The sequence below is a fragment of the Fringilla coelebs genome (assembly GCF_963513975.1).
Source record: "Fringilla coelebs genome assembly, chromosome: 4".
In the NCBI taxonomy this organism is placed as follows: domain Eukaryota; kingdom Metazoa; phylum Chordata; class Aves; order Passeriformes; family Fringillidae; genus Fringilla; species Fringilla coelebs.
This window is the reverse complement of record NC_140032.1, coordinates 26,266,815-26,289,868: the sequence shown is the minus strand read 5'-3', so window position 1 is coordinate 26,289,868 and position 23,054 is coordinate 26,266,815. Positions and strand designations below refer to the sequence as shown.

The following is a 23,054-nucleotide window of genomic DNA, read 5'->3' as shown; positions in this document are numbered from 1 at the left end:
ACCAGCTTTTTTTTGTAAAAATAAAAGACATTGTATCTCTCATTTTGTGTATTTTTACAAGCTAGAGTTTAAATACTTTAGCTAAACAGATTAAACACTGACAACAGAGGCCTGGGTGCCCTGAAGTAATTTTTTTTCCTTTTATGTCCTGTCATTGCAGCAGCATTTTTCTAGGTATCGTCTGAAACTGTTATTGGATTTCTCATGAAACTCAAACCTGAATTCATATATGTAATACCTTATGTTACACATCTTCCTCCATTTATAATGGCTAGTGGAACCTGCCCTATTGAGCAGAATAATGTTAGATGACTGTCTCTTAATATTGCTTTAATTTCATTAAGCTTTTCAAAAATTACTCATCTACTGCATGAGCTGTCAGCCTGCATTACATGGTGCCAGGCCTGTGCTGAATCCAAAGCTGTGGTAAAGCTGTGTAGAAACAAGCAAAACATGAGACAGTTCCTGTAAGGTTCAGCAAATACAGCACTGACTGAGCTATGAAAAAGTGGGATAGAGCAAGTTCAGGATAGCTTTGAGTAACTGGCACCTTTCCACTTTGCCTAATTACAATAGGTCAGGAATAGCTTTCCTTCCTGCACTGGTTCCTGCCCAGCTAGGAACCAGTGCTCACAATCAGTGGGTGCTGTCATGGATGTGACATGGCAGTAAAGCTGAAAAGCAGGTAAGAAGTACAGAATTGTACTTGAGCATTAAGCAGTGAAAGCACTGAACATATTTATGTAAGAGGGATGACATGTAGAGCCACTCTGGAACTGAAGAATGGCTACAGGATTAAAGAAAGCTTGTTTAATATGGCTGCCCACTGCACTGGTCTCCTCCAAGCCACAGAGCCTTGCAGTAGCTGATGAAAGCAGGGGTGGCCTCCTTGCTGCTACTCAGTTCACAGCTAAGCCTCTTCTACATCTTACCATGCAGAACCAAGTGCTGCTTTGACTATAGTTAGTGAGGATGACAGCCCTTAAGTTGTACTAGATTTCACTTTGGGCTAGTACTGATAATCATGTAAGAGTCACCATATTCACAGCACATAATCCTCAAAGCCATGTTTTGTAAGGATGCCCACATAAATAGGAAGCATTCAGCTGCTCACATTGCCATGACTTCATACTGACATGACACAGAGCTTCAGTTCTCTGACTCATTACCAAGGTGCACAGATTCATCACAGCCAGTTTCTCAATGCATGCTTCAGGAACAGACTACCGCCATGAGAATGGGGAAGACAAATAGGAAAACGTTGAAGAACATCCTTGGAGGGGAACAGGCTCAGAAATAAAGACATCCCAGATCACAGCTGCCACTGCAAACTGAGGCAGTAGGGCCAGGTGGCTGCAGAGGGCCCCAGGTGCATTCCTCAAGCTGGAGGCTTGCCATTGCTCATCAGAGTAACTACAGGTGAGTACAAGGCATGTGCATCTACAACAGAACACTGCCCAGCTGCAGAGCAGCTTTTCAAATAGAATAGGGCAGGGATGGAATTTGCTGTGAGAGTCTGAGTGAGCTGGTAAAGTAAGGGGTATTTCCTTTTACTGGGATACATGGAAAAACACTTCAGGTACAAGCATGAGGGAGTAGGTCTACTTCTTCCCAGAATGCTTCACACTGCTATAATAATGAATGCAGTAAGAATAAATAAAATTATTTTGCAGTAAATTGACACTGAGGCATTAAGCCTACTGCAGCAGGTTCAAGGGGCATATTGAAATGAGGCAGGAACTTACAGCAAGATGAGTTAAGCATATAGAAATAACAATCACTGCCCCTCAAACAAGAAATGTTGATACAAAGGATATTGTTTGACTACACTGCCACACACGAGCTGTCACTTACTGAAACTGGCACTGAAGCTGTTCTACAGCATGGGCTCAGACTGATTCTCTTTAGCATTTAATAGAATGGTCTCTCAAGTAAGCTGGGTACAGATATAGATAAGTTTGCTATAGCAAATATAAAAAAGATCACTCTTTTGAAAGAGAAGTTATCTTGAGAGTTCAACAAAAAGCTTGGTAACTCTATGCCCAATTTAAAAATTAACAGTGCTGATAGCATTCTCAGAAAAGTAGGTTTTCATCTGAGTTTTTCCAGCTTCATAGCTAAAAGGTAGACTGGGGCAGTGGTGTAGGTTTTACTAGCTTGTGAACCTGCTCAGATGGTGATGCTGTACATTGGTCACAGAGCCAACTTCTAACACTTGGCTGAAGCATGGTATAGAGAGCACCACCAGCCCACAGAGAGAGCATAATCTGCAAGGAACCAGTGCTGGTTCTGCCATTACTACCAAAGACAACATGTACAATTCCTAGCTGCAAACCCAAAGCCAGAGGAGTGTGGGAGTGTCAATCCTGATGGCAGGTATCTAAATTAGATCAAACTCTTCAACTATAATCCACCAAGTACACAGCTCTTACACTTCACCTGCAGGTTGAAAAGGAAGCCAAGTAGATAAAGTATTATTGCACCTTGCTCCTCTGAAGTGTCACTTCTCTCCATAACCTTGTGCAAGTAAGAGACCTCACCATAACATCAGTGACTCTGTTTCTCAGCATTTTGTGAGAGTCATCCCTGAAAAGCTTTCTTTCACCTTTACCTACAAGCAAAAATATCAACTTAGCTAAATGCAGGCCAGTGTACCAGTAGAAGTGATTCAGTACTTACACAGCATTTCTCAATCATTTTCTAGTGATGAAAAATAGGTGCAGAATACTTTGTACAGTGAATAGAGGTGTGCAAAATAAGTGAATACTACTGGTGTTTTGTTCATCATGAAGGATGGTCTGCTACCCACTGCAGATGTCAGTTTGATGTTAACTTCAAGCATTTGATTAGGTCAAGAACAGGAGCAGTTAACAGAAACGCTTTCCACCTGAGAGTCTACAAAGTCCTGAGTCAGTTGCTTCCAAGACCAGCACTGATTTACAATACACCTCTAGGCTTGTTGCCTATGCAAGTTACAGAATTTACAATATGCACCCTCTGAGCTGGGCACAAACCCACCTGATCATTTGAGTATGCTTTGCAATACTTTTATTTTCGTGCTTTCCTAGCTACATCTCACCAAGTACCTTCAACAATACCAACAAAAACAACAAAAAAAACCTGCTTGCTTGCAGTTTTCTTGAAGAGCCCTAAACAAAAACAAAGAACCCCATCCCACTCAGATGATGTATTTGAAACTGAACGTGCTATCGCAGGAGAGGCGTTTCCCTTTGCATCTCCCACAGAGGTCCTGGCGGTGGGGCCTCTTGGGATCCACGTGGCGCATCTTCACGGGGCAGGTGCACCGCGTCTGCTTGCAGTTCTGAGGGAGAAGGCGGCGGTCGGCGGGGGCAGCCGGGCCCGGGAGAGGCCGGGCTCAGGGCAGGGCGGGGGTCCCTTACCTGGCAGGTGATGTCCTCCACGCGGTACGGGTTGTAGGACTTCTGGCAGGTCCGGCAGAACTGGCGGAAATAGACCTGTGGGGAAGGCCGGGGTCAGTAGGGGGGCGGCGGTGAGGAGCGCTCGCCGGGGCAATCTGAGCCGGCCCTACCTTGTTGGTGCCCTGGACGCACCAGACGTAAGCGCTCTCCCAGCGGATATTGCAGGCCTTGCAGTGGTAGTACCCGTACTTCTGCTCCAGGAACTGCCGGGGACAATGTTATTCGACGGTGCGGGCACCTCCCGGGCCAGCAGGCCCCGCTCTGCTTCCCCGCGGCAGACACTCACCTGGAAGCGCAGGCGGGTCTTGCCCGCCGATGACTGCTGCTTCTGGGGTGAGGCCGGCGGCTCTGCCGGCTGGGCTGACGGCTCTGCCTGGGCTAACGGCTCTGCCACCTCTGCCTGGGCTGACGGCTCTGCCACCTCTGCCTGGGCTGACGGCTCTGCCGGCTCCTGGCTTGCCTCCGTCGCCGGCTCCGGAGGAGCGGCCGAGCGCTGCTCCAGCGGCTCAGCGCCAGTCTCCGGGGGCTTCTCCCAGCTCGCCCTCACGGCAGCCGCCTCCGCCGCCCGCTGCTCCCGCAGCGCGGCCGGCTCCTCCTCGACGGCCGCCTCTTTGTCCTGCTCCTGCGGCCGCTGCTCTGGCTCCGGGCTCGGCTCTTCCAGCAAAGCGGTGAGTCTGCGGGACGCCACGGGCGAGTAGACGGCGATGGTGCGGGGGAAGCGCACGGCGCGGGTGTTGGTGGTGGCGGGGCTGCCCAGCTCCTGCTCTCGCTCCGCCTCACGGGGCCGCGGCGCGGCGGGGCCGGGGCGGCGGCGCAGCAGCGTGCGGGGCCCGAGCGAGCATTGCACCGAGGCGTCCTGCCGCGGGTTCACCTGGACCCCCACCTCCTTAGTGTTGGCCTTGCGGAGCCGCGGCGTCAGGTTGGGGTTGACCTGGGACAGGATGGCCTTCAGCTGCGCCCGCTGGTAGTCGTCGAAGTACTCGGCGGCTGCCTCCCCATAACCCGGGAAGTAGCTGCCGCCGCCGCTGCCCCGCGGCCGCCAGCCGCCCGCCCCCCCCTTGCCCGGTGGGTAGCGGTAGGAGTAGGGGTGGTAAGCGGCGTAGAGATAGCTCGCCATCGCTTCCTCAGCCATCGCACCGGACCCAGGGCAACCTCCGAGCAGTGGCCTTAAATACCCCCGGGGCGGGGCCGGGCTTCCCTCGCCCCCGGACGGGCGCCGGCCTTGCGGCCCCTTACCATCCCCACCTGGTGCGCGGCCTTGGGCCATCCCCCACCCCCCTCACAGCTCCCCAGCTGGACCAGGTAGCACGGCTACTAATTGCTTCCGAGGGAGTAAACAGTGGAGAACACGGGTTTGGTTCGGCTTCGCCATGTATTTGTGGTGATAACAATGAGAACAATGCTTCTACAGCAGGTGGGAGGCACAGAGATACACATGCGACGTGTTTTTTCCTGTCATCTGAACTGACATTGAGTTGGTGTTGACTCTGTAGAACACTATTTCTTCTTTCTACCCATTCCTGCTGCACTCGGCCAGGCAGCAGCCTCCTTGAGTGAAGTTTTACAGTTACTGGTTTGTGTTGCAGTGATGCTTTTTCCTTTTTTTTTTTTCATTTTTTTATGTTTACTTTTGAGGGAGTAGAACTGTCATGGTAATAAACACATATCACCTTGTACAATGGGAGTAGCTGGAGAAACGATAGAGGCCGGGCAGCTCCACTTGCACAGCAGTGAGCACAACCTCAGCCTGGTTACAAGCACAAGACACATTCACATCTCTGAAAATTACCTCTTTGTCCTGCCTAAAGTGCCGTCTGAGTCGGCTCCATCTGAATGGAGTTGTGCTCCTCTGTGGTCACTGTGCCATATGAAGTATCAGCTACCTCCTCTTCCTTCAGCTTCTTGTAGGAAATATCTGTGTCTTCCTCTTCACCAAGTGCATCTTGCTTGTAGCTGTCTTTTCCATACATCTTGTATGCCAGCACAAACAGTCCCGCTTCTGCTGACTGAAAAAGCGCATACAGCAAGGGAAACATGTACATGCTCCCTATGAGCTCCGGGGAGAAGGTGAGTTTTAGGATGGCAGTGCAGAGCTGGACGTTTTGGCACCCTGTTTCCAAAGATACTGTTCTCCTGCAGTGTGGTGGCATTTTAAAGACCGTGGCTAAGCCGTATCCCAGGGCGTACCCTGCCAGAGGCATCAGCACTGCAATGGCGTAGACAGATGCAGGAATCTGTGCCAACAGATCTGGGCCCAGCATGGTCCCAGTCAGGATGAACAGGACCACCAGAGTCACCAAGAGGGACCACAGGGAAATCTGGCAACAGATAAAGACATTGATAAACAATATGAGGGCTATTATTTTGAAAGGATAAGCATAGCAAGTAGAGGCTTGCTAAAGAATCTAAATGGCAAAACATGGTTGCACTGCCCATCCCAGGTTTGCTCCTGGCCTGGAATTTTGGTAGTGTTTGATCATATCCCAGGAAAGGAACAGGATGAGGTCATCCTCCATCATTTTGCTTTGGGATGACTCGCTGGAAACAAGAGTCAGGACTTGTGCCTCATTCTTCCTTTCTCAATTAAGCTAATTTAGTTGCACATTTTAAGGAAGTGTGGCTGTGCCTGCAGGTTGGTTTTTCCTGACGTGGGTGCAGCAAGAGTGGGGAGAAAGTAGGATGTCATGGAATGCCTCTGCTGCGGGGTCCAGGATGCTTGCCGGGATAGAGGGTAGAGCACCACACTGCCCTGCCTCCTGTGTCCTGCGACGGGGGGTAACCCGCCCTTTCTCTCGCTTTCTCTGTTCCACCGTTTTATTTCAAGACTGTAAGTCTTTGTATTCTGCCTAAGTAGTTGAATATGCTTATGTGACACTAACACCGGTTTGGAGAGACCACAGTGCTTACTGCCATCGGCTCCCCGTCCCCGGTGCCGCCCCCGCTCATTCCCCGCGGCGTGGCCGCCCTCCTTCCCTCCGGGCGCTGTGCCTACCTTGACCAGGAGGTCGGCGGCGCGGGGGTGCCGGTAGCGGATGAGCACTCCCAGGCCGATGGGCAGCAGGGTGCTGCCCAGCGTCAGGCTCACCGCCCCCAGGGGCAGCAGCTGCACCACGGCCGTGTTGATCCAGTGGCGGCTGTAGATCCAGAGACAGAGGGGCATCAGGAAGAGGGCCAGCAGCGTGGAGGAGGCCGTCATGATAATGCTGCGCCGGGGAAACCAAAGAAATGCTCCATCACCGCGCGCCCGGCCGGGGGGTAACCCTGGGAAGCTCCAACCCCCCGCTGGAAGCGGGTTCCGCAGCCCGCTGGGCACTTCCCACGGCAAGAGCCCGCTCGCTCTCCTCTCTCCCCTGTCCATCCTCCACCCCCTTCCCTGCTCTAGCCAGGGCGCGGGCACGCAGGCTTTTCTAGGGAAGGAGGCAGGAGGCGTGTGTCGGGGCTCTTGTGAGATGCTCCACGGGAGAGGACGGAGAGCAGTGCGGGCGATTCCCAGCGCGCCGTGCCCACCCGTCCGTCCGTCCGTCCCGGCTCCACCGGCGGCAGATGCCCAGCGAACCCTCCCCGCCTCCCGGGTCCGCCGTAGCCCCCCGGCCGGCTGAGGGCGAGGGGCAGCGGAGCACCTACCTCAGATTCATATCCCCGTCGACGAGCACCGACATGAGGTTGGAGAGGTTGCCCCCGGGGCAGCAGCCGCACAGCAGTACAGCCACGGCCGCCACCTCGTCCAGAGCGAAGATGAGGGCGAGGAGGAAGGCCAGCAGTGGCATGGCCACGAATTGTCCCAGCAGCGCCAGCAGCAGCCCTACGGGCCGCCGGAGCTGCTGCCCCAGCTGCCCCAACTCCACGGCGCAGCCCAACCCCAGCATGGTCACGCAGAGCCCCAGCCCCACCAGCACGCTCAGGCCCTGGCTGAGAGAGCGGTCCCCGAAGGTCTCGCCGCCCCCCGCCAGGGACCCGCCGTCGGGGCCGCCGCCCCCCGCCGCCGCCGGGGGCTGCGCGGAACTGGCCATGGGCTGCGCGGCCCCGGGAGCCGCCGGCTCCCCGCCAAGCCCCGGAGGAGAGTGCCGGCACTCAGTGCGGGACGCGGGGAGGTCTCGCCCCGGCGGGCGGCGGTGCCCGCATCCCTCCCCGGCTCCGCTCCAATCTCCGGGCGCTGCTGATGCGCAGCGGCCGCGGTCCCCGGCTGCCTGTCTGCTGCGGGCGCCGCCCGCGCGTCCCCAGACCCACGCGGGGCCACCCCCGGCGTGGGCGGTGTCTCGCTGCCGCCTCGACGGCGGTCATCGCCGGCCGCCAGCGCCGCCCGGGCTCGGCGGAGGGAAGCGCAGGCGGTGGCGGGTTCGCGGCCGCATCCGCGTCTCCGGTGCGACCCTCGGCAGCCTCTTCTGGAGCCAGCAGGGCCCGACTCTTCCAGCGGAGGACCTGAGGTATCACAGGATTTACTTTGGCGTCGGCATTTCAAAAAGGTCAATTAGCGTCGCAATGTCACGCGATGTGGGTGGGCAGCACTCGACCCCCCCTGCTGAGGGATTGCCAAGCTTGTTCCCCTTCCAGGCAAGTTGCTATTGATATGAAGGTTTTGGAATGTGTGAGGAAGGATTGAAAGCCCTTTTATGAGGTGGAGAAGGCACCACTTTCTGCTGGTGGGGACCCAGAAACTTGTCAGGAGAGGTGATACCTTTTACAGGGTAGTGAGTACACGTGAAGGAAGCAGGCAAACTCACAGGCACATAAATATTCAAACCAGGGTAAGACATATAGTCCGTCACCCAAAAATCACATCCAATGGCGATTAAACTGTTTTCAGTCATAAAATTGTGCTTACAACATTTGCTTTTCATTTAATAATTGTGTGTCACTATGTTCCTTCAGAAGTAAAGTGCTGTATAGAATGCCCAAATAGACTCACAAGGGCAGGAGCTCCTGAGAGAGGAGGGCAGCTTCCCAGGGCAGGAGATACATCGTGACTCTCACTCTTGGCACTGCTATTGGCCTTATCTTAGGAATGAAACTCTTTCCCTCATTTACCCGCAGGGTTCAGAGGGGTCACAGCCACCACTTCACATTACCACTCCTCGGGTAAGGGTAGCTGATTCAGGACAGAGCATCCCCAGGGGCTCCCCCTTGGCTTCTGCACTTCGTGTGTGGCTCTATTTCTGCATGGAGCATTTTGGGTCACAGCTGAAGGAGAGCACACCGGATGTAAGGAGACAGCCTGTGGGAGCTGCCCTGACTGGCTGCTTGCCTTAAACTCCATCAAACAGCAAGCTTGGGTAAAATTTTAGGTTGTCCTGGGACTCGAGTAGAAATTATTGGTGGCTTCAAAGAAAGCTGGACGGTTTGCTTATTAAACCTTTGGTTGTTTCTTGGGGCACAGGTGATGCAAGAAGTGCAAGTAGTACGTGGTGACAAAATCCTGGAAAAGCAACTTTGCCATAATGATGCGAAGTTCAGTACTGTTCTGCCTGTGTTTGTTTCCTTGTCATTAGCCTAAGAGCTCAGATGAGAGCTCAGGGAAGATGAGTCAGAGCTGAACAACCAAATAGGATCCGGATTGCTTTAGTTCATTCATATTTTTGGCCTCTAGAGGAGGGGAGCTCAGGATCTGGTTGGCTTTTTGAGCCAACAGCATCCTCTGGATTTAATTTTCTGGTTTGCATACACAGAAAAGTGCTTGCAGTGGTTCATAAAGTCTTGACACTGTTATGTCTTATTCCATCTGTCATGTAGCCAATTCTTTGCTTTGCAACATGCAGGTCATTCACTTATCATACCCTCCCTGGTTTGTAAGAAATGCCTGGGTGGTTCCCTGTGGTGGGGCTGACCAGGGATCACTGTGGGCAGACCCAGGATGGATCCACTGTGTGAGCACAAGGGGGCTGCTTATTGAGCAGGTGGGAAGGGCACAGCCAACCCTCCTGCTTTATCTCTGACTGCCACTCCCCAAACTCCCCACTGCAGCAGGGCTGGCTACAAGAAGATATTTTTATATCATAATGTGTGGCATCTATGGTGCAGGCAGTTACAGGAGGAGTCCAGTATCCCTGGAAGCAGATGCAAGCTCTTTCAGAGCCCACCCAGTCAGCATAAAATTCAGTTTCAAGGCACACTGAACTATAGTGGGAAAATGTCATGAATGCATTGCAACCGATCCAGACCTCTTGAGATTTTTGTTATAATTTATCAGCTAAGATGAAAGTTAAACTCTTGGTTTAAACATGAGCAGTGAAGCTGCCTTCAGGGAAAGCCAAGTCTGAACCCAGCCAATAAGTTTTATAAATTGTCCATCCACAAAGTACCTCCACTCCTAGTGGGCACCTGGAATATTTTCACATGGAGCATTTAGAATGAAAAAAAACATTGTACCTACTGCTGAGCATGGTTGTTGTCTCTAACTTGCTGCAGGCTTTTCTGATATGTCATAATGAAAGCACAGTCTGGAGTCTGGAGTGATGCTGAGTAGTTTTGCAGCATCTGGCTGTGAGGCAGCCAGCTCACACATAGTGAACACCTCAATGTATCTAATTCCATGGATAATTCCTTTCTGCTTTCTTTTGTGGAGGGCAGGAGAAAGAATACTGCCTTCCTGGCTATTACTGGAAGCCACAAATTGAATATTTGATATAAAAAGACTTGGCAAGTAAACTTGATCATACATCATTCTCAATTATTCCTTGTTAGTCCTGCTGTTGAAAAATGGGTAAAAGGATTAGAGTTAGCAAGAACAAAGAAGACGGAGGGCAACAACCACTGAAATATGAACTTGTTGTATTTTGTAACTTTTATTAAAATATTGCCTTACTATAATCTTAAAAGAGGGTTGATTTCCACAGAAGAGCACTTGTGCTATGAGCCAGTCTGGAGAGGGAGAAGTCTCTCAAAACCAAGGAATTTTGTTTGCTCCTTTGTAACAGGATTTGTGTGCCTTCCCTTTATTCATAGAATCAAAGGTGAAAAATAGAGGATAAATTTCTAAGGAATTCTGATAGTACTGTAAGGAATGAACAAAGCAACCTTGCTGTTTACTCAGTGACTGCTTCAGCACACAGTATGATGTTTCAATCACTTGCTTCTCCTGACAGAGATTAAAAGCATCTTGCATAGCCCAGGACTACTGCAAAATTACAATAATTGTGTTTATGCTTCCTCTTGGTGACCCCCAAGGGAAGTCACTGTGGGTATTATCCACTGAGCTGAATTTGAGGCAGCAAGAGGAGGTTTGGTGTGTGCCTGTCGCTCTGCAGGCTCTGGAGCCTCGAGCAGCAAGGGTTGGTTTGCAAAGCCCAAGTGAGTTAAGGATAAATCAGGATCTTGAACTTGAAAGCTTAAGTCCCAAACATGTTGCAATTAAGGTGTGTGCATGCTATAGTTATGAGCACTCCATAAAAGCAGCCAGTGGGGCTGAGTAAGAAAGCAAGGAGTGGTCACCCCCTCTTTTCCTGCTCTTTGCATTTTCAGCTTGATATCCATTTCAGCTCCCCGCTCCTCCCGCCTTGGCTCCTGCCTGCTGTGCCTGGGTCTGTGGGAAGTGGCGTCACCCTCCCATAAGTCACGCTCTGCCTCTCCGCAGTCCATGCCAGCTGATTTGTGGAGCTGTGCTGGGTGTTTGCAGAGGAAGAGAGGCCTCTGAAGGATAGTCCTGGAGGATGGAAAGCTTTCAGTCAGCACCTTAAGGCAGTGTGCTACTAAAGATGCTGGGACAAAATGCTGCTGTGAAAGTGATGTTCAGGTGAGACCTAGCAGGAGTAGTTTCTGATTTCCAGGGGATGTACAATCCCTTCATTTCTACCTTACTTGCTATGCACCTAGGCTATGGATAGAAATAAAATTAAATAGGGCAATAATCTTGGGAAATAACCATGGGAAAAAGTCTTTGCTGTTGCCTTGAATTAAAATATTTCTTTATCGTGTATTCTGTGATCCCCTATATGCAGGTTAGGGTAATTTTCTGGTAAACTCCATGAAATGCATAAGCTTGATCTTTATTTATAATGTAGATTCAGAGCACTTATTTCTGTGGCTTAAGAAAATTAGGAACTGGAGCCTAATTGTGCAGAGATATTGGTGCTTTTGCTTGTTCTTCCATGGTTATCTTTGTGCTATCACCTGGTCCTTTGATGAACTAGGACCTGTCTCCCACTCTGTCTCTCAAGAGTGGCAGCACACAGGGGACTTGGCACCTTTTGTCACTCGCACCCATAGCCCACCCTCACAGAGCCAGGAACTGTCAGATCTTAGCAGACAAGTGACTTTATAATTTTTAAAAAATTTATGTTGTTTGGGATGTTTTTGTTATGTTGTCTGGTCTCTAAACAGGTGAGAAAATACATTTTGTAAATAAGATGAAACACTGAGATCTGTGCAATCAACTTTTTCCCAAGAAACCTCCCCAGCCAGACACAGGCAGAAACTGCATTGGTGTGGATATGCTGCCTGATCAACGTTGCTCCTGCCCCAAGCTGCTTGTGGTCACACAGAGGCAGAGTGCAGTTGTACCATGCGGGTGGAGAAAACACAAGTCGTGGGTTTCCTGCTAGTTCATTGCTCCTACAGATGTCTGTAGTGCAGAAGCACTAGGGTAGATGTGCCTTTCCTGCCTTCCAGGCTTTTCTGCTACTGTTCAAGATGACACCTGGCCCCATTGCAGCACTGTTACGTCTCGTCCTGAGCTTGTTTATCCTCAAATCTCCTCTGTCCTGTCCTTGGCAAGGTGTTGCTGCTCAATCCTGCTTGGTAAACCTCCACAATAATCAGTATATTTTCTTCCATGGCCAGCATCCTCAACCAGTCCCAGGGTCTGAATTTCAGGGCGCAGAAAATTAGATAAATGTCCCTTCCTCTCCTCTTCAGCAGCAGTCATTGCTGTGCCCTGTTGTCTCCTCTTAAACGTGAGATCCCATCGAATCATCCTTGCCTTCTCCTGGCTGAGGTGGCAAAGGCTTCCAGGCACCCTCCTCTGCTGCACTGCATCTGCCTCTCCTCTTCTCTGCTTTGTCATTTCTCTGTTCATGGGAGTGCTGTCCCCCTTTTCTTATGGGCTCTTCTTCCTAATGATGCCTCTTTCAGTCCAGTCCTGCTCTGTATTTATGCCTGCCTTGGGAGCAGTGCCCTCTACCGAGCAACTTAGAGCCTCTGAGATTTTATTAAATTGAAGTGGTGTGGAAGGGAAACAAGCATAAGCCGTGCTACCTGGCTGGGCAGTCTCCTTTATGTCCCCTCTATAAGTTCAGTCTCTGACCATAAGGGAACAGAGCCTTTCACTGAAGCTCTGGGTTAGCAATAAAGGGCAGAAATTATTAAAATCCTTCTGTTGCACTTGGTGTTCCCCCACGTTTATTTTTAAGATGTCTGAAACCATTAATCAACAAGTGATGCAGGATGCCTCAGGTCGCAATGTTCCAGTACTTCATAATTCGAACTAAGTGTATAAGGCTGCGTGATCTGCCTTCTAAATGAAGAGGCCTTTTGCCAGCCATCCCATTAGAAAAGGTCTTCTGGTCCATGAAAAGAGATGAAATCAGGGAATCATTGAAGGATAATTTTGTAAAGTGACTGCTGACAGTGAGTTGTTTAGGCAGTTGTATCCCTACAACTGTAAAATAATTACTAGCAGCAAGTTTTTCTTTAAGCAAGTAAATGCCTTTGTGTGAGGTACCTTTACCCAGATTCAGATAAGAAAGGATTCTGCCTCATTCACTATTCTGTTTTGTTGTCATTTGATCTTTTTCTGGAGTTGGAGTATTATCAGAATTAAAATGAAAAGTCATAATAAATGACCTGATGACTAATGCATGCGTTGGTCCAGAAGAGCCAAAATTATCATTCTGCCCCATCAGATAGGGACAAGGAGGTGAGATGAGGATGACTCAGAAAGCACTGGATTCAGATTTAAAATTCAGTGCTATTTTGCACTGCAGGCACAGGTTCTCACAGGCAGGTGTTCATAGGACTTTAGAAACAGGCATGTCTTGCATGTCAGAGCTCTGATTGACCTCCCCAAGAGCGTCACAAACAGCCTGCTCAGCACCTCCACTGATGCTGTGGGAGACTGGGGAACCACACTGTGGTGTGGGGGACCCTGATGGCTGTGGAGGACAGGTCAGAGAGCACAGTGATGATGGGATGCACAGCCTGGTAAATGGTGGGGCTTCAGGATGGACGTGCAGTTGCAGCTTCAGGTCCAGCTGGGTTTACTTGGCATCCATCACCTGCTGAGGGTCCCAGCCCCCTTTTAATTTTCTATCTATGAACCTGGGTTTAGGGGCATAAATCAAGAGAGGTAATGTGGAAGTAGATCACACAGATGTGGTTCTGTGCCTATACAACCTATAATTTGCAAAAACCAGATCAGAGTAAATGACACCAAGATATTGTCCCAAAGATAATTTAGGTGTCAAAAAATGTATAAATAAATACATTTAATACCATCCACAGCAGCAGTTGCTTCACAGAGTATTCATTTAATTGAAGAAAGACACCCAAAAGAAAAATTACATCACTCACCTGCCAAAGCTTTCTCCATATTAAAAGGAATTTTAATGGTGAGCCCCGTGGGAATGGTAAGAGTTAATAGCATCAATATTCTGTAACTCAGGTTACACACAAAAAATATCTTTGCACTCAGTTACCAGCCATTTCTATCATGCAATCGAAGGTGCCTGGATGTGGACTAAAGCTGTTTTGTGCTAGCATAACCATAGAATAAAAATGCTTCTTGTCCTGCTGCCAGATTTTTACCAGATATTAAAAATGAGTATCAGTAATGCTGATCAGCAAATAAGGAAGCCCTTCAAAATAGGTGCACCATTACCTAAATTAACTCTTGAGCTGTCTAGAAAAAAATGTCAGGGAAATGGGAAGAAATAAATCTACAACGTAATAGATATCTCTTAATACTTGTCTTAGCTAATGTTGTATATTAAGCCTATGAAAATAGCCTTGACACGGTGTTATGTGCAATTTTAAAACCTTGATGAAGCAGAATATTTTTGAATCAATCACAGTGTCAGTAGAGCCTGTATGTCACTGCAGCTGAGGCAGAGGTACTCTGGGCTTTGTATATTTGTTGATTTTCCAGAGAGATAAAAGCATGAATGTCTTGATCAACAAGATCTTTTATTTCCTTTCTGCAGTGCCTAAGCAGAAATGCTGGGTGTGAAGCCATGGGAATATTTGTTTCTGCCTGGGCTGTCCATTCTACCAGTAGCTGAGAGTAATCTCTTTTTATAAGCTCACAACTCCTTAGAAACACAATGGGTTTAAGCTGCTGTAAGAGAGATTCAGATTAGATACTGATGGGGCAAATAAAAGCCGTGGAGCTGAAGGCCAGATAGTCCGGGCAGGCAGCAGCGATCTCCCAGGAAAGATCAGGTGAGCATCTCTGTGGCAGCGTGAGCTGCAGCTGCTGACTTCGCTTTGGGGTGGCACAGGCTCCTCCTGGCCCTGCTTACCCGGTTGCTTGGTACCTTGTGCCCTTTAATGTGCCCTTTAATGCCCTTTATCCTCCGCGGTGGCACCTGCCGGTACCAATAAAACCTTGCGTCTCTCTGGGGCGTAACTGTGCCTGGAGCTGCTGGCAGCACCTTTGGGATCGCAGGCATCTGCCCAAGCTGGAGACGTCAGGTGTGGTTCACAGCCCAGAAATGAAGTCTGTGTTCTGAACTGCTTGCAAATTTTATTAAGCTGGCAGCATCTTGCATCCTGCCTGCCAGAGAATGAGCCTCGGACAGAGCTGTTTCAGATTGGATAGTCAGCAGAAGGAATAAAAAGCGGTCAGCCCCTTCTTTCAGGGTGAAAGAATTAAAGAAAGACAAAAGATTGGAATAAACATACACAAAAGGGCCACCATAAGAGCTCCTTTCCTCTGCTCAGTCCATTATAAGAAAGCAAAATATTAGTGATATTATTAAATTAATTTTAAGATATTAAAATATATAATTTACTGAAATAATATAAATAAACATATAAAATTTATTTCGTATACACTGTTTGAAGCATATAATTTCTAAATAAAATATTTGAAACATATAGTTTACCCATATGTGCATGGTTAATCTAAATGCTGAGGAAGTTTCAGTAGGAGATTGTTGTTGCTAAAATCAAAGCTGACTGGAACCAAAGGAGTAGCTGCCCACAGACATCTGTAAGGTGTCAGTGCTCAGTGTTTCCACCCAGCTATGAGTGGTACCGGGCAGTAACCCCAGGCCCACAAGGGAAAGTCCACCTATGCAAACCTGGCCCAAATCCCTCCAGGCAAGGGAGCCCTGTGCAGGATAGAAGCTGGGGATGGGCAGATGACAGAGTCACCACTTCCCATGGAAATACAGAAACTCATCCTTGCAGAACAGGTTGCTTCAAGCTAACACCAAGAAATCTATACAAATCCAGGTCCCAAATGCAAGGTGGTAATGCAAAGCCAGCTAGTGAAGGGACCTTCCCTGTCCCCAGAGGGTTTATTATCAAGTGCAAAGATGCAGGGTCATTACATTATCATGGTTATGTACAGAGGGAGAAGTTATACATGGGAGTGATTAATTTGCATAAAATCATGCTGGAAATAGTGGCAAAGCTGCACACTGGCGACAAGTGCACTAAGCTCCAATAGGTGCCATACTCCTGAGGAGGCAGCATGTACAGTGTGATCCCTCAGGACAAAACAATTCTGTTTCTCTACCACTGCCAAACATCTACGGAATCAATTTTCACTTGTAGCTTCTTGAAGTGTTTGAGTGGTATTGCTGAGACCCTCCTTAGGACCTGCCATAAACAGTGAGCAATCACCTCCAGTCTCTACAGACACAAGAATCCTGCTCCCACAGAGACTGTACAGGGAGGATGACTGCTGGGTTCCTCCAGCAAGCAGCAATTCATGGTAAGAGCTTCTTTAAACCCTTTGATTCAGTAGCAAAGGAAAGGTGTCCAAGCATATTTTCCTTTCACGTGGAAGGGAAACAGCTCGTGGCTGCTCCCTGTCCCTGCAGCATGCTGGCAGTCACCATTAGCATCCCAGGCCTTTTGACATTCAAGACATTTTTGGCAGTGATCTTAGCCTTCATTAGATAATGAAAGATGTTATCTGAGAACTCAGAAGGAGACTTTAGAAAGACCTTAAGTAACCAAAAATTTAATTTTGAGGGATAACAAACAGTAACAGTCATTGGCCAACCAGCCTAGGAAGCACTAATATATGAGTGCAAATTTCACTGTTGCTTGTGCAAAAAGGCATGTCACAGCTGAGCTCTTCCCAGGAGATTTCTTGGATCAAATGCCCAAATCTGGAAGCCCTGAGAAGCCAAGCTCTGCAGAAAAGGAGACTATTGACCCGTGCTCCCTGTTGCAGAGTAGTAACAGCATCAGTTTGCAGTCACTGCTGTTGCCCAAAGCAGAAGCAGTCCTGGTGCAACTCAGATTCCTAACCCCTCCAGGGATTTCACAGCCATGCCAGTGGGAATTGGTGGCTCAGCACTGCATTTGGGTTGCTCCAAGGGGCTGCCCTTGGGGTTGGCTCTACTTGAGTGCTGTGCTAATTGCCACAGCAAGAAGAGGAGGAGTGTGTCTCGTGTAATGCATGCAATCTCTGAGTAGCTCAGTACAAACCTTTGTACATTCCACAGTCTTGAGATGTTGCTGTGTCACCACACATTTAGCTGGAAAAACCCAGACCAGTAGGAAAATATTTCTGAAATCCTAAACAATTTAAGGAGGTTTAAGTCCACGTGACACTGAGCAAAAAGATTAATGGGGGTGTTTCATATTCCTCAAGAGGTGTTTTTTATGGCCTGCTGTGTGTGGCTTCATCCTTCCTCAGACTAGGGCTTTCCTGGCATAAATGCAGCTGTTAATTACATTCAGGACCTTATGGACAATTCAGTGAAAGCTCAGGACAATGTGTTGAATTGAAGCTGAACTAGACTAAACTTGGGATGAAAAAGCACAGTGAAGACAAGATCACCCTCTAGTGTCTGAAGAGTCCTGGGTAGGAAGCAGAGAGCAAAAAGAAAACCCTGCAATATTTAATAGAGTAATAAAAAGCAAAAAATAGAGGAAAATAGAAGGGCTAAAAAGAGTGCATAAAGGGGTTATAAATGTAACCTGCCAGTGGTAGGTTACATTTCAAATTTTGAAAGAAGGTTTCTGGTAGGCAGATTTCAATTACTTGTTTGGATATTTAATGTTATTTAATTATCTTGATAATGAGAAGGATGCAGAAAATGAGCGCACACAGATAGAATCTGCTAATGAAAAACAGCTGAGAGAGTGTGGAGGGCAGCACAGAGGAATGGCCTGGGAGAGGAGCAGTGGAGATGGGCTGAGTCAGGGCCCTGAACAGGGTACAGGCTGGAGTTCCTTGACAAGGAACACCTATTTTTGTACTTCAGTTCTGCTATTGAGGCACTTGGGCGGGGGAAAGGAGTCTTACACTGGTGTTGTACCTTTGTGAAGGTGGGGAAATAGGGTACAAAATCAGTAGAGCCTACTACACTGTAGCAAGTCTTGAGCAGTAAGTTGTGAAGTGGCTTTGTAATTTTGTAGGTACACAGTGTGTGGTAATTGGGAGTGGGGCTGTGGCTGAGGCTCATCCCCAGTGGGTACAGCTGTGAAAAGCAGGTGGGCAGTGTTGAAAGCAATGAGCCATGGAGTGCTGAGCTTACTGACCAACCACCAAAGGGAACAGAGGGCACACAGGTGCAATGTGTGAACATGAGGGGTATAAAAGGTTGGGCTAAAGAACAAGAAGGACAGGTGCTTGATGCCTTTTGAAGAGATATGGTGTTACTCTATGGGCAGACACTTGAAGAACACTGCTGTGGTTTGGTGTTGCTGTGCATGGGTTAAAGCCTTCTGACATTGTATGATGTACTCTGTGTATGTGGCCATCTCAACTGCAACATGTGCTGTGGCATATGCTGCGACAGTAAATGGAATTTTCCATTTCTTCCACTGGCAGTGGACTACTGGGCAGGAGAGCTGGCCCTGGTGGCTGGATGCAGGGACCTGCAGAGAATTGTAGTTCAGTTCCCTGGGCAAATTTTGGGGATAAATTGTAAAGGTGAGAAGTTCACCATATATCAAATCCCTCTGTTGTGCTCTGGTAAAGGTAGCCCGAATTTGCCAGACTTTATCAGAGCCTTGTGTTTTCCACCATTCATGCTGAGCCTGTGTGAATGGCAGTATCAAGAGTCACTAAATCTTTGCTGATGTTCTTTTAAAGGGAAAATAAAAATCCCTTGACTTTGACATTTACAATAGGTATTATCTGCTCTCTGACATTTGAGCTCATAAACTGAGGTCAACCAAATTTCTGTTCTTAACTTACCCTGCTGTATCAGACCAGATATGAACTGACTGGCTGTCCCTTCCTCTAAAGAGCAGCCACCTGCCCCTCGCTCCCAGCACATGAGTCAGGAAGCCTGGGAGTCATTTCAGTGATGATGGACTGAGCCTCAAGAAAATAAACGAGCATCCTCGGGAGTGTATGGCAGAGCAGGGAACTAGCTGAGGGTCTTCTGTAGCCCACTCTTGCACTACTACAAATTATTTCTTTGAGCCCACAGGCTTTCAGGAGTTCTGTGGGCACTGACTCGGCAGTGCTGGCCCGGCAGCAGCCGTTCCGGCTGTTATCGGTGGCTGCTGTGGCAGTGCAGCCGCACCCTCTGGGGGGGTTTGGGCCGTGACCCTGCTGCAGGTGCTGCGTGTGCAGGCAGGGGCGTCCTGTGGCTCCGAGCTGCCGGTTCTGCCAGCAAGGCCGGCCCCGCATGGAGGGGGATGCTCCGGGCTGCTTTCCTGAGGCTGTGTGATGGTGGTGATATCACACTGCTGTCTCTGACACATAGGCATGGTTTTAAAGGGATGAGAATCAGGACGAGGTTTTCATGACTCCTTTGAAGACAGGTCACTTGAAGCGGCATTAAGAGTGGTTTTCTGTGTCTGCATTAGCCTGGTGGGGAACAGATGAACAGAAACTATATAAGCCTGCCCTGGGGTCAGTAGTTGGGTGAATAAATTTAGGGGTAAATGGATCACTGTGGAGCTCGGAAATACAAGTCTAAGACAGAGCTGAGGCAAAGCATGGAAAGGAGAGGGTTTTCCTGATCTCCCTCTCTTTTTCTTTGAGAGGGGATTCAAAATGGCAGCAAGAGCTTCAATGAAGTTTTTATTTTTAAAGGAGGAGAGTGACAAAGATAAAATTATGGTGGCACAATAGTCTGTCCGGCTGTTCATCATTAAGACAAACAGCTTTGAACAAGAACACTTACTCTGCCTTTAATTTGGCATGTATTGGGTTCAGTAAGCCAGCAGCACATTTGGCCTTACCCTCTGCTCTGAACAGGAACCAAAGTCACTGTAACCCAGAGCTTGGTCCAGCATTGCTTTCTCCTGGCAGCATTTTGGCACTCATGGGCAGCACAGAGACCAGCAGCAGCTGTAAAATGTGCACAGCAGTGTTAACCCTGCTGAGTGAAAGGCAGGTAAGGATCAGTGGGATAACTAAGCTTTGTAATGGGTTGTGCAGTTTTGTTTGCTGATAATGTCTAAAGGGAAACAGCTTAGGAAGAGCATTGTAAGAGAAATGGAGGAGACTGCTGGGGGTTACAGTGCAGTGATGCTGCTGTTAGAGCAGGGCCCCCCCATCCAACCCAGCAGCTGATGTGTCAGTGCCCAAGGCAGGTGCCTGGGAAGAGCAGGAGACTGGAGAAAGGCCAGCATGCAGCCCCCTACCCTGACCACTCTTCCACCACCAACACATCACACCCCAGCTATTTCCTGATATTTGTGGCTTTAAGCAGCCAAGGCCACACAGAGTCCCAAGTCAAGTCACTGATGACCTACTCCCACATTTAATAAGCACCTTCTCTTGGGCAGGGCAGAGGTGGAGAACAGTGAGGAACAGAAGTGTCTTTATTCACCTTCCTGTTACTATGTAGAGAGTTTCCATGAAAAAAAATCCTATCCTTGCTATTGGAAGAGAGGGGACGTAGCTGGTATGAGGCTTCCAGAGATCATGTGCTGGGTGGGGGGCCAGTAGTTTGTCTGACATTAGTCCGAGCTGTTTGCACTAGTGAGGTTTTTAATTAGCCTGTCGTAGCAGGGCTGTGAAAGGTTGCAATTTTCCAAGTCCCAAGAAAATCATGGCAAAGAGAATGGAAAATAATATATAGTCTGTGTTCTGTGCATTGTGCATGATAACCAGCAGCTGAGTGGCACTGGGAACCACAAAGTCACCTACCTTCTCAGTAAGGCAGATCCTACTCACCCCACCAGGTGTATTGTCTTGAGTTCCCATACTGTACTGCTAATGGAAGCAAGCTTTCAGGGATAATTTAAAAACAGCAAGGAGGGGGAGAACATGCTGGGGAAGAAGGCACCACATGGCACTGTCTTTTAAACTTTACTGTTGTTAGTTATTTAAACTATTATTTACTGTATTTACTGTTGTTAAAGCTATTTTCAAAAGAAAATGGATTTATGTTATTTTTGTTGCTTTCAGGGCAATGAAGTTGGTGAAGAGTCTGGAGCACAAGTTCAAGTTGTGTTCCAGTTTTAGCACAAGGAGCAGCTGAGGGAGTTAGGGTGTTTAGCCTGGAGAAAAGGAGGCTCAGGAGACACTTTATCCCTGTCTACAACTGCCTGAGAGGAGGTTGTAGTCAGGTGGGGATCGGCCTCTTCTCTCAGTCAGTCAGTGACAAGAGGACATGGCCCCACACTGTGCCAGGGGAGGTTGTGTTTGGACATAGAATTTTCTGCACAGAAAGGGTGATTAGACATTGGAATGCACTGCCTAGGGATGGAGTCACCATCCCTGAAAGTACTGAAGGAAATACTGGACATGGCCCTTGGCTGGTTGGATTTGATTATTTCAGAGGGCTTTCCCAACCATGTGGTTCTCTGCTTATGCTGCTGATGACAGAAGCTCAGATTACAATATAAGTATCTTCTTTTGCTTAGTCTGATGAAAGAGACAGCATACTTTTGTCCCCTGAGAGTGCCCTACTACATAGAGATCTCAGGCACTCCAGTTTTCAAATCTAGTATTTTTTTAATTCAGTTTGTAATAGGTGGATGATGCACAAAGTAATTTTTGCTACCTATTCCTTTAAATAAATGCTGAAGAGCTACAAATCAGCTTAATGACTACAGCTGCATTTTGTGTCCTTCTCAGTGCTTAATGTGGTCCCAACAGAATTTATCATTTAGTGCAGAGAGGCCAATGACACACAGGACAATTCTGAGTGGTCTCATAGCTGAAAACAGTTGTAAAAATGTTTGTGGAAAGTGAGTCAGGTGGAATTTGCTCCTTTAACTGTTAGAGCCAAAAGCATCTTCTTCACTGGGCAGTTGTGTGTACAACACGAACGAGAGCAGCTGAATGCCAGCCTCACCTCCCTGCAGTGTACAGTGAGTACAGACAGGCTGCCTGTAGGTGTCAGACTCGGACTGCACAGCAGCATAAATGCAAGTCAGGAGCAGGTGGGCCTTCTGGTTTGTTTCTTAAATGAAAGCAACCTCATATGTTGCCTGTTTTAGTTAAAAAATAAACACTGAATCTAAAGTTTGTTCTGTTTCAATCAAAAGAGGGAGAACTGCAGACAATACTGCTGACATGGTCATGTCTCATACCTGTTTTAATGCAAATACTTCTAAGAAATATAAAAGGCAAGTTTTAAATTATTGAATTGTGCACTCTGCAGCCATGTCAAGACCAGCAGCATAAGCATTTTCAGTCTTCTGCCTCCTTATATGTTCATAACTATTTCTTCTTTCACCACTGCAGTCGGGCAACCAGAGGGGAACACACATGACATGTAAAAGGACCCAAAGGAGCTGTCACACCTTCCCTCAGAATGAGAACTGAGAAAAATACTATTTCTAATCCTCAGTCTTGCAATATGGTGATGATACCAATTATAAACAACAGCTTAATATAGAAGAGCATGTTACAGAAACCTACTAAAAGAGAAGGGCAAAAGGCTATTAATTACCAGATTTTCACACTGCTCTACTTTCCTGAAGGAGCGGGGCAAATGGTACTTGACTGCAGACTAAAAAGTGACAATACCTTTTAGAAGCAGCAGGTCTGAAGCCAGTTCTCCATAAATATGTCAGTTAACTAGGGGGAAACATTTTAACCTACTGGCTTAATTAAAAAATAAGGGATTAAGCTGAGATAAATAATTAGAAGTTTTACAGTTTAAATTCTGTTAAATTTAATATTAAGTGGCTACCAAATAGAATTAAACCTGCCGTTATTAATACCAAGACAAAGATGGCATTCACATTAGTATTGAATCCATTGCTTTATAGCAAAATGCAATTATAGAAAAATACCAAGTTCAAAACTAACTTCTTGCTTGTATGTGAGCCAAAGATGGAGGCATTCATGTAGAAGGTAGATAAAACTTGTACTTAGCAGTTCCAAGAGGGCTTAGTAGGTAAACTTTTTGCATTGGTCAATTTTCTGCTAAATGCCAAAATTTTCAAAATTAAAATTTTGTTTCATGTGGTAGTCTGAAGTCCTGGAAAATTGAAAGGCAGGCTTGTATACTTCAAACTGCCCATACAAATCACTCTGGATGAAAATTTAGAATAGTTTTTCATGTAAGTCTGAACTATGCAGGG

General features: G+C 47.9%; 2 protein-coding genes across 2 annotated transcripts; both read right to left on the bottom strand.

Moving 5' to 3' along the window:
- Positions 1–3,178: 3,178 nt before the first annotated feature.
- On the bottom strand, positions 3,179–4,632 carry ZAR1 (zygote arrest 1; the record flags this gene model as incomplete). Its single annotated transcript, XM_084204366.1, has 4 exons — positions 3,727–4,632; positions 3,551–3,643; positions 3,402–3,476; positions 3,179–3,322 (listed from the first exon to the last, which is right to left on the bottom strand). The coding sequence occupies exons 1-4, from the start codon at positions 4,570–4,572 to the stop codon at positions 3,179–3,181; spliced, it is 1,158 nt and encodes a 385-aa protein (XP_084060492.1). The 5' UTR covers positions 4,573–4,632.
- Positions 4,633–4,862: 230 nt separating this feature from the next.
- SLC10A4 (solute carrier family 10 member 4) lies at positions 4,863–7,459 on the bottom strand. The gene is made up of 3 exons (XM_084204225.1): positions 7,065–7,459; positions 6,433–6,643; positions 4,863–5,758 (listed from the first exon to the last, which is right to left on the bottom strand). Exons 1-3 carry the CDS (start codon positions 7,448–7,450, stop codon positions 5,243–5,245), a joined length of 1,113 nt encoding a protein of 370 aa, XP_084060351.1. The 5' UTR covers positions 7,451–7,459; the 3' UTR covers positions 4,863–5,242.
- Between the last annotated feature and the right edge of the window lie 15,595 nt (positions 7,460–23,054).